The sequence below is a fragment of the Ammospiza nelsoni genome, chromosome 27 (genome assembly GCF_027579445.1).
Source record: "Ammospiza nelsoni isolate bAmmNel1 chromosome 27, bAmmNel1.pri, whole genome shotgun sequence".
In the NCBI taxonomy this organism is placed as follows: Eukaryota; Metazoa; Chordata; class Aves; order Passeriformes; family Passerellidae; genus Ammospiza; species Ammospiza nelsoni.
In genome coordinates, this window is record NC_080659.1 from 1,201,433 (window position 1) to 1,212,263 (window position 10,831).

General features: G+C 57.3%; 1 protein-coding gene across 1 annotated transcript; it reads right to left on the reverse strand.

The window, feature by feature from the left end:
• Positions 1–489: 489 nt before the first annotated feature.
• ANGPTL4 (angiopoietin like 4) lies at positions 490–9,018 on the reverse strand. The gene is made up of 7 exons (XM_059489972.1): positions 8,500–9,018; positions 8,159–8,269; positions 7,548–7,674; positions 3,268–3,381; positions 3,090–3,185; positions 2,527–2,802; positions 490–1,992 (listed from the first exon to the last, which is right to left on the reverse strand). Exons 1-7 carry the CDS (start codon positions 9,016–9,018, stop codon positions 1,811–1,813), a joined length of 1,425 nt encoding a protein of 474 aa, XP_059345955.1. The 3' UTR covers positions 490–1,810.
• Positions 9,019–10,831: the final 1,813 nt, after the last annotated feature.

The window sequence follows — 10,831 nt, forward strand, 5'->3', positions numbered from 1 at the left end:
TGCTTTTGGAGATGACTACACAGATGTGTTATGAGCGGCTAAAAGGCTGCTATTTAATGGGGCTGGCCCTGATCAGCTGACAGCCTGGATTTTCTTTGTTGGCCTGGATTATGCAGACTTTAGCCTCTGCTCATTTTCAAAGAGTTGGCACAGGCTTTTCCAGCCACCTCCAAGGAATGTCCCCTTCCTTCAAAGGTCTGCCATCAGGGAATAAGAAAACCCAACACATCAGCACTTCTTAAAAAGCTGCTGCCCCACAGTCTAATTTCCAGGAAGAAAAGAAATTAAACTTCAAGCAGATTAAAACCTGCTGCTGGGCCCTATACCAGCAATTTATCAGAGCTTCATAAGGCTACAGCTGAACACGGAGGCCAGAAGGGAGTCGAGTGCTTAGGTCACAATTCCAATAAAGTTTTCAAATGCAGACTCATCACAATGCTCCCACACCCCTGCCACAGGTAAACCATCAGGAAAATAATCCAGGCAGGACACTTAAAGGCTTGTTTTTATTAAAAGACATCTTCAGAAAAGATATTTTAGTACAAAAAATGTTTAAAATACACAAACTACACTTGCTTTCCTTTCCAGCATCAACATTTATAAATTACACCACATTGTTATTAACGCTGCATTTAAATATCAAAACAAATTGAAACAGAATTCATCAACGAGTCCAACATCCTACAAACAACTATGTACAGTATTTAGCAGCTAGGAGCTCTAGCACAGTAGTCAATATGACTTCAATAGGGCAGGATGCTTGGGAAGCCCCAAGACTGTAGCTTGGCCTGTAAGTTTTCAGGGACCTGTTTTGGCCACCTCTCCCCAGACACCCGCCCCAAAGGCAGAGGTGATGCCATACATCATAGTACACAGCTAATGAAGTGTGGCTCTTGCAGAGAAACCCTGCTGTCCCCTGGCTTTGTAGTACTGGGACACACATGCAGGACAGGCCCAGTCACTCTGTGAGGTGTCTGGTGGAAGAAGGCAGCCCCTACTTCTGGGGCGCTGACAGTGCCAGCAAGGCAGGTGCCCCCCAGGGACAGTCACTGCTCTGGGTCTGTGCTGTCCCACCCACCCCCAGCAGCACTGGCAGGCAGAGCTGCCCAGGACCTGGCCCCTCAGGCAACCAGCTGCAGGATCTCACCCAACAACCTCAGAGCTGGAAGCAGTTTTCCCAGCTCCCAGCAAATTCCAGCACAGCCAGAAATACAGGTCTTCAAAGGGAAGACAAGTGAGCCTGAGGTCTCCCCTTCTGCACAGGTCACTCTCAGCTTTCCCACCAAGCCCTGCACCTCAGGGGGCAGGGGCTGCACAGATGGAGCTGCCTGAGCTCACTGCCCCCAGCCCCTGCACAGGAAGGAGCTCCAGGGGCTCTCACAGGGGGTACCTGGGACATCATTGGGGAACAACAGTCAAAGACAGGACATAGCAAGACTCCATACCCAGTGCTGTGGTCCAGGGCAGTGAGACACTTCTTGTGCCCCTCCTGCCCCAGGCCCAGCTCATCAACAGAAATGTTAAGACAGGATACAAAGCACCAGACAATTTGAACTTGCTGCAGCAGCACATGGCAGGTCAGAAAACCCTTGTGCATGCTCTGGAGGTGGATCTCCCTCCTGGGGCTCCTCTTCGGGTTTGGGAACTCCCATCCAGAGGTTCTGGCAATGTGGAGCTGTTTTACTTTTAGTGAGGAGCAGTGTTGTGCCTCTAAAGGGCTTCTAACCAAGGAAGGGGAGGTTGTTTTCTGTAAACACCGAGTGATGGAGCTCAGGTCCATGCTCCACAGAGAAAGTCTCAAGTAGGAACTTTAGGGTTCTGTTTCCAGTGCTGCAGGTTGGATTTTCATGATGGTTGACTTTAGGGGGTAGTACCTGCCCTTCCATGTCTTCCAGAAGATGCCCTGCTTGCGCTCATGCCTCTGCCGCGGGATGGAGCGGAAATATTTCCCGTTGAGGTTGGCATGGCCACAGGTGCTGAACCACCAGCCACCTACACGGGCAATGAAGGGACAATTTTAACTCATAGAAATTCCAGACAGAAAAAACTAGGTTCAATGCAGCTGATGCCCCTATTTCCCCCATTTTTCTAGAACTTCAGGATCTCAAATGACCACCTCATGTACAGCCAAGGAGCCCTGTGCACAGGGAATCTCTCACAGATCTGATATGACTTCAGCTGCGTCTGCAAATCCAGGCTGCTGCTCCTTGTGTGCAAAACCCCCTCCAACCCTTCAGCAGCCAGGGCGAGGGGGGCCTCTGCTCTGCTTGAAAAGGTTCCATGCAAAGTGGCAGACAGCAAAGCTGTTATGAGCACAGATGCTTGGGCCAAGACCTCCCTCAGCTTCAGCTTCCCTCTTGGTTCACTGCACAGCTCCTCCCAAAGAAGCAGCTGTCCCAGGGGACAAGACCAGCTCAACAGCAAAGGGGTCTAGTGCCACAGGGTCTGGGTCCCACCAGACCACCACCAGACAGTGGAGGGCTGAAAGGGAAGTGCACATACTGGGATAGAAAACCTCAAACTGACCTGAGAGGTGTTTGGCACAGTTTGTGTCAGCTTTAAGGTCATGGTCACGATCCCGAGTGGAGAAGGGCAGCTGCCTGAATTCCCCAATGGCGTTTTCCAGCTCTCCAGACAGAGGCCCCAGCAGGTTGAGTGTGTAGGCTGTGCTCTCACCACCAAGACTGAAGACAAACTGAACCACCTGGGAATTCCCCTCCCAGTCTTCCAGCTCAATCAGGAGATTGTACTTTCCCTCTTGGACAAGGTGATGTATCTTCTCCAGGCCCAGCCAGAAGTCACCTGAAATAAGACTCATGACTTTGGCTGCAGGGACACAAACATGCCATGAAAAGCAGAGATACAAGCAAGCTCCAGAGACAAACAGGGAAAACCTAGGACACTGCAGTGTTTGAATCACTGTCTCACACCTGCAGGACACATCAGGAAGATCAAGGACCCCTGCTCTGCAAGCACTGTCCCACCCACCCTTCAGCCCACATCTGTGCTCCAGAGGCCAGCAAGGGGAATACCTTTGGCTAAGCTTCCCTTATCCCACAGTGAGAACACAGACACCACCATCCACCTACCACGAAGGTCTCCAAAGCCATTCTTGTAAGCATCCCACAGCTGGTCAAAGTCCACAGAGCCATCCAGGCGCCTCTGGATCACTGTCCAGCCACCCTCTGTGGGAAGGGAAACACAGTCACAGGGGTTGCCATTGACCAGGCCACCCTGCCAAGGGCCCGGGACGCTGCACGGCTTTACCTGCAGTCATGTCACAGTAGACTTTGAAGGGCTGAGATCCTGTGGGCTGTACCTGGAAAATGCCACTGCTTCGCTGCCCAGCCAGGAAGAGCTGGTGACAACCCTCTGGGAGCTCTGCAGGGGAAGGAAACAGCAACTGAGGAGATGGCCACGAGCCCCGGTTCCTCAGCAGGTTGCTCCAGCACAGCCCCAGAACTTGCAGCCCTGGCCACGAGCCCGGCCAGCTGTGCTCAGCTCTGACACGTGCTGGGGACAATGGCCCCTGACCTCAGCATCTTTAAACACTGTGACTCCACATCTTCCCTTTTATTCAAACAGAGCTCCTTGGGCTCTCATCCAAGGCAGAAGCCAGGCTTTGGGCCAGGCCAGAGTGACCTCAGCTGGAGAGCAGGGCTCCCCATCAAGGAGGGACAGAGGAGTTCCCAGGTCCCTCTACACTCACAGACAGGAGTGGCCCATTTGGGGTGGGGCAATGCCCAGGTATCCCCATCCCACATGAGGCTGAAGCGGGCAAAGACAAAGTCCTGACATCAGGAAGGTGGCTGAGCATCCAGCACATGACCTCTTTCTCCCAGCAGCTGTGGTGGCCCCAGACAGACATCCTGCTGGGCAGCCTGCCACCAGCAGGCACAGCGCCAGGCTGGGGTGACCCTTTTTCCAAGATACACTGACTGAGCCAAGGAGGGGGGTGGACTCTGGGAGCCCCAGCTCATTGCAGGAGTGCATTGCCCAGGGTGGAGCCACACCCTGCTTCATCCCCCTCCATCCCCAGGGGCTCCCACTGCTCCTTCTGCCTCCCAGGGACTTTGCCCAGAGCTGCCAGCAAAGCACCATTTCAACAGCTCTGATAAAAGTCCATCCAGGAACCACCACCCCCAGCACTTGGGAGGGATGCGGCAGGGGGAACCTGTTACAACACCCGAGTCAAAAGGCCACAGAAGGATGTGCAGGGACTTCAGCCCCAGGCTGCTGCACAGTCAAGGGGCTCTTTGTCAGCAGGGACAGGTGCCCCAGTCACCCCCAGACAAAGGGGCCCTGTTCTCCCCGGGCCAGGGCGGATGGGCTGTAGCTTTGGCTACCCTGGCTCACAGCTGCTGCCAGCGTGACCCTGACACACACAAGAAACCTCGAGACAAGCCCTGGGCTGTGCTGGGGTGCTGGCTCTGGGGGTCTCCTCACAGTAGCTGCCCCAGGGTCAGGGCTGACACCACGATCCAGAGCACAGCAAGGAGAAGGGCTTCCTCCAACAGCCGGGGGCTCCCTGGGGGCAGATGGAAGGGGGGATAAAGGGCCTTTGAACTGCCAAGAGCAAAAGCAGCCCTTGCAGAGCATCACCCCATCCCATCCTCACTGGCTGCTGGGGAGAATTGACACTGCATTGGGGTGAAGAGCAGAGCCCCAGCTGGAAGAAAGGTCAGGGGGACCCAGGGGACAGAAAAATGACACCTGCCATCACCTTTCATCCATTTCCAACATATTCCTCTCTTTTCCTTCCTCTCTCCCCACAGAATTTCCTCTCCTTGGTAGACGCAGCCCCTCTGCCACAGCCAGCACACCCTCAGGGCAATGCCAGGGCAGGACTGGTGCCACCACCAGCACACCACAGGACAAGCTGTGCCCAGCCCTACCCTGAACCCATGACACAGGAACTGAGGGCATTGTGCATCAAGCATCAAAACCACACAGAGCCCCCCCAGCAATGCAGAGGCTGAGTGCACCCTGGATATCCCCACCTTCTGGGTGGGGAAGGGCAAAGGCAGGGAAGCAAACCAGGCTCCGAGGAAGGAACGCCACAGCCAGAGGCCCCTGCTCACAGTGCCACAGCAGGAAGGTGCTGGGCTTGCCAAGCTCCTCATCTCCTCTCCTCACTGCATCTCCCAGCATTGGTGGGATGGCACCAGGCAGATGTTTAGTGGTCCCAGCATGCACAAGTCAACTCCATCCCTGCCTGTTTCTCATTTCGGGGCTCTGGCTGCACTCAATCCCTGTTCCCCTGGTGCCACAGGGACTCTCCAGCAGCTGAACGAGATGCAGCTGCTTGAACAGCCTCTGCCCAATCTTTTTGTTTGAGGAACATGCTTGTTAGTTCCAGTTCAAGTTGCACATCCAAACGGCACCAGCAGAACAAGCCCTCCTGACTGCTCCCGTGTTTCCTTTTCCCTCCCCCTTTATTTAGCCAAGCAACACAACAAGGCTGGATCTGCCTTAGGCTCTGTGTTCACCCAACAGGATTTCCAGCCATGACACAGGGGAGGTCACTAACCTGGAATAAACACCATCCTCAGGGATGGCAGGGCATGCCCAGAGCTGCCTGCATTGCCTCCCCCTCTCCAAGCCAGCCCCATTATTTTGGAGTCTCAGCGCCACGGGGAGAGCCTGAGCAGGGCTCTACCTTTCCCCTACTCGGCTGGCTGCCAGCAAGCACAGGCTCTGCCCAAAGACGTGATCCTCTTTCTGCAAGCTATTAAACCTCTCACTCTCCAGGCAGCTTTGAGCCTTCAACTTTCACATGCTTGGCCCCACGCCAGTTCTGCTCTGAAAAAACTTGTGTTCACTGGATGCAAATAAAAGGGTCTTTCTGCAAGGGCTGCTGGGGGAGTTCAGTGCCGCTCCCCAGGGCTGTGCCGGCCCCGGGCTCTGCCTGACCATGGCCAGCTCTGAGGGCTCAGGGCCAGCCTGTGTGCTTTAAGGTTTGCCAGAAAAGGCACAGCCTCACCAGCTCTGCCCAGCTCTGAGGGCTCAGGGCCAGCCTGTGCGCTTTAAGATTTGTCAGAAAACTCACTTGACTTGATAACGAAAGGAAGCCAATTTGTTTCCTGTCAGTGATACCAACATCAAGGATTAGGCAAGGAAAGGGGAAGCTCACAGCTGGTGGGACAGAATTGGCGTGTCCAGGGTCTTTCCATCAGGGACAGAGCAGCTCTGGAAGGTGCTGAGCTCACACAGCATCCATGGGGGCTGTAGCTCTTGCTGCCTTCCACTACACATCACAAACATTTCTGTAGTCAGCCAGAATGTCCTACATCTGCATCAGCAAGTAGCAAAGGTCCCAGCCCTTCTCCCAGCATGACCCAAGAGTGGAATCAAGGGTTATACTTGATAACCTCTAAAGGTCCCTTCCCACCCAAACTATGACACACACTACTGCCGGCAAGTCACAAAGCAGAGCCTGGGAAAAAAACAGGAGAGAGAAGTTCTGAGAGAGTTTTGTGGCTCAGAAGTGCTGCTCTGAGTAAGGCTGACCCTGCACAGCCCCACTGAACTGCACCCTGGAAGAGTCTGAAGCCCCACATTCCACTTCTCTTCTAGTCCATGTGGACAAGCCTTTTGCTCTGCCCAACCAGCTTTCAGACACACCAGTGACAGCTCCAGGCTCCACAGACAAGTTATCATGTGTTTTCCCATAACCATCCCTGCTGGCCAGGCCCTGAGCAGGAATTGCCCATCCTGCCTGGTTTCTGTTTCGCTCCTGCTGAAGATCCCTGAAGCAGCACAGGCAGAGGCAGCACTGTGATCTGGCTGACACAGCATGGCAGCAGCTGCTCCTGGCCAGCAACCCCTACAGGGACATCAGTTCCTGTCTGCAGGACATGGCACAGCTGGGGACACCTGCTCTGCTGCCCTCTGCTCTGCAGGAGCCCCTCCAGTCCCACTGCCAGGGCAGAGGATGCTCCAGGCAGAGCCAGGAGCTGCAGATGGCAGCATCCACTCTCCTGCTCCATTTCCCAGGGCTGTGAGCATCCACTGCAACTCAGCACCTGCAGCCATGGATAGTATGAGCTGAGACACTTGTGCTTCATGCATGAGCTCTGAATATGAGCCAAGAGAGAGAGAGATACACAAGCACACAGCTCTGCTCTCAGGCCAGGCCTCCCTAAACCCTACCCTCCTCCTACAGACAGCAAAGACACTTCACTGCCTGGTGTGAACAAGAGTTAACTCGAAAGAGCTGAGACCTTCCTGTCCCCACCCACACCTGCCAGTCCTTTTTGACAAATACCTGGTCTCAGGCTTTGTCTGCTTCCCACTGCATGCCTAACAACAGGCAGCAAAAAGCCTCTTTAATCCTTAAATTCCTGCTAGACTAACACTGGCCCAGAAGACAAGGATTCTGCCTGCGCTCCAGATCCCCTCACTCTGGCCATACTCCCAAGCTCCAGCTTTTCAAGCAAATCTCACATCCTGGCTCAGGACAAATGAGCCTTTTGTTTCCAAAAGATTGCACCTGCTACAGGTTTGCTCTGGCACGGATGAGTAGGGCAGCACAAGCAGATACTCACTCTGTGTCTGCACGGGCTCCCCACTGCCATTCTGACTCTGGTTGGTGAGGCTGAGGCTCTTCTTCAGGTTTATCTTCCACTTTGGAGGCTGTGTTTTGTTGTGGTGTAGGGGAATTAGTAGATTGACCTAAAAAAAATGCACAAGTCAGAACGGTTTTATCTCAGCTTGTTTCCCATTGCATTACTCAGGGGAGCAGGTCAGCCACACACCAGCCACTCCCTGCGGCCAGAGCTGTGGCTGAACTGGCCTAGAAACCTCGAGGAACAGGAGATACCCAGTCCTGGCCAAGCCAGAAGCAATTGTGGTTTTTCACACCCATGCTAGCTAGTTTATTCTGCAGATGAATGCAAAGGCAGAGCCCAGGGAGGCTGTTCCCACCCACCAGGCCCTGCTATTGCTCTGTGCAAACTCTCTGGAAGCGTGCAGGCTGCCACCCTCCCGCACTGACGATCCCCTGCAGCACGGGGACCGGAGCCGGGGCCCCTTTGGAGTCCCCAGGGCCGGGGAGCACCAGCACAGCCACCGGAGCTGGCACGGCAGGGCTGTCACACCAGGGCACCCACGGCATGCAGGGCCAGGCTGGGGGCTGCAGCCCAGCACAGGGGCTCACCTTGCTCTGCAGGCTTTTAATCTGCAGGTTCTGCTTGTCCAGCTTGTACTGCTGCTGCTTGATTTTCTGCAGAAGCTCCTCGATCCGCAGGTTCTGAGCATCCATCAGGGACTGCGGGGAAAGAGCCAGGTGAGCCCCATCGCTCCAGGGAGGGCGCTCCCGGTGCCCCCAGACCCCTCCGCTCTCCTGCCGCTGATCCCCGCCCGCTGCTCCCGATGTCCCAGGACACTCGGGTCTTTCCGCAGTGGTTCCCGTGTCCCCTAGCGGCTCTGGGGTGTGTCCCCCCCAACGCTCCCCGCTGGTGCCGGTGCGGGGCCCCGTCGCGTCCACCCCGCGCTCACCTGCAGCGCCCCCAGGTCCCGAGCGCTCTGGTTCCCGGCCGGCCGCGCCTGCAGCGCCAGCCGGACCCGGCCCTCCAGCCGCTCCAGCCGGCCCTGGATCGCGTCCTTGTCAGCCGCCACCTCCTCCAGCCGCTGCCGCAGCGCCTCGGAGAGGTTGAGCAGCTGCCGGCCGCGGCCCTCCAGCTCCCGCACGCTGCCCCGCAGCCGCTCGCCGCGCTCCTGCGCCTCCCGCGCCTGCCGCAGCAGCCGCCCCAGGGAGCTGTTGTGGGCGCTCAGCCGCCCGCCCAGCTCCCGCAGCTGGCCCTTGGTGCGCTCCACGTGCTCCTTCAGGCCGTGCCCCAGCTGCAGCAGCCCGTGGGCCAGCACGTTCACCTCGTCCCAGGAGGCGAACTGCGCCCGCCGCTCCCGCCCGGCCCCCGCCGCCGCCGCCCGCCGCTCGGGCCCGGCTCCCGGTGCGGGCGCGGGGGCCGCGGCCAGCCCCGCCGCGCACAGCAGCAGCGCCGCGCCGCCGAGCTGCATCGTGCCCGCCCCGCTCCGCTCCCCGTGCCGCCGCCGCCGCCCCGCTTTTATGCCCCGGTGGCGGGGAGGGCCCCGCACCGGCCCCTCCCCGCCCGCCCGGCCCCGCCGCTTTGTTCGCCCTCCCCGTCGGCCGTGCCTAAGGCCCCGTATCCGCCGCCCGCTCCCGGTCTTGTCCGCCCTCATCCCGGGCAGCCTCGGTCCCTGTCGCTGAGCCCTGCCTGCACCAGTTCTCATCTCTGCTCCCATCCTTATCTCCGTCTCCATTCCTGTCCTTGTCCTCCTCTCCATCCCTGTCCCCATTCCCCTCCTCATGCCATCTCCATTCCCATTTCTGTCCCCATTCCCATCTGCTTTCCTATCCCTAGGGGCCCCCGTTCCAATCCCTACCCTATGCCTGTCCCCTTTCCTGTCCCCGTTGCCATCCCTGTCCCCATGCTCATCCCTATCCCATCCCTCCTGACTGTCCTGCCCCTCATCCTGCCCTGGGGCCCCCGATCTGCAAGCCCCGATGGTTCCCCCAGTCCCGTGGATGCGCCCGTGTCACCCTCCGAGGCCGCGCTCCTCCGGGACGCGCTGGCCCGGGCGGGAGGACCCTGTGGCACAGAGCTGTGCTGGGGACCCTGTGGCACAGAGGGACCCTGTGGCACAGAGCTGTGCTGGGGACCCTGTGGCACAGAGGGACCCTGTGGCACAGAGCTGTGCTGGGGACCCTGTGGCACAGAGGGACCCTGTGGCACAGAGCTCTGCTGGGGACCCTGTGGCACAGAGCTCTGCTGGGGACCCGGTGGCGCAGGTGGGTGCTGCCAGCCCTGGGGAGGGGGCATGCTTAGGTTCAGCTCCTCTGTACACCTGAGGGAAGCAGAATGTTCACTCCCCTAAACGTTCCTGGTCTCCAAGAGCAACAAGGATGAATAGATCCATCTCTCGCTACCCTCCCCCCACAGGTTTTCAATCACCCCCGGTGAAAAATGCGCATCTTATTGTATTTGTCAATGTCTTGACAATGTCTTGGTTTCTGGTTCGTCTTTCTCGTTCTGCCGTTTTCTGCTGGCTTAAAGGGATTTTCCATTCTCTGTGTTTTCTCTCCGTGAAGGAATTCACGCACCGCGATGGAGCTGCAGTCGGCTGCGCTCGGACCGGAGCAGATGGAGCCCTTCTGCTCCCTCCCCACGGGGCGCTGCCTCCCGCTGCCCCAGCGCTCCATCCCTGCCCTGCACCGCGCAGCCTCGGGCAGGAGCTGCTTCTCCTCCCGCTCTGCATTCCGGAGCCAAATCCGAGCGAGCTTCCCCCGCTGCCGGCTCTGGCCGATGTGAGCCCCCTGGTTCCCGGGCCGAGCTCCACTCCAACCCTCAGCACTTCTGCCTCCATCCCAGCGCTGCTGCTCAGAGCCCTGAGCTCAGGCACGGCCCCGGGGAAAGGCTTTTCAGCTTGCCCCAAAAGGCCTGGCCGGAGGATTTCTCTTTCCAACATCTCCAAGTATTTCTCAGGCTGATGCTGTCCGAGGGGTGAGTGAGAGGCTTTGGAGAACGCGCTCAGCAGCAACAGCTCAGGGTGGAGTCGCAGAGGTTAAAGAGGAATTTCAGAAATTCCAGCAGGCACACACTCCAGAGAGTCCCAAGCCCCCTCCCCAGCCACTGTTTTCACATTTATTTCATTATCAGAAGGAATTTTTCAAGTGAGGGAAGAGGAAAAAAACCCCAAGTATGAAACACTGCAGGAGAAAAAGAAAATAAAAATGTGAACAACTTCTTTCAAAACCTTTGTGCTTTTGGGGTCTCCCTTTGTGTTCTCCCTGGCACTATTGCTAGAGAGG

Bases quoted from the DNA above. Each gene is read 5' to 3' on its own strand.
- ANGPTL4 (XM_059489972.1), bottom strand. From the start codon at position 9,018: ATGCAGCTCGGCGGCGCGGCGCTGCTGCTGTGCGCGGCGGGGCTGGCC. The intron at 3,382-7,547 runs GTGAGTATCTGC...CTTCCCCTGCAG, and splicing joins GGAGCCCGTGCAGACACAGA to AGCTCCCAGAGGGTTGTCAC. The intron at 2,803-3,089 runs GTAGGTGGATGG...GTCTTATTTCAG, and splicing joins TGGCTTTGGAGACCTTCGTG to GTGACTTCTGGCTGGGCCTG.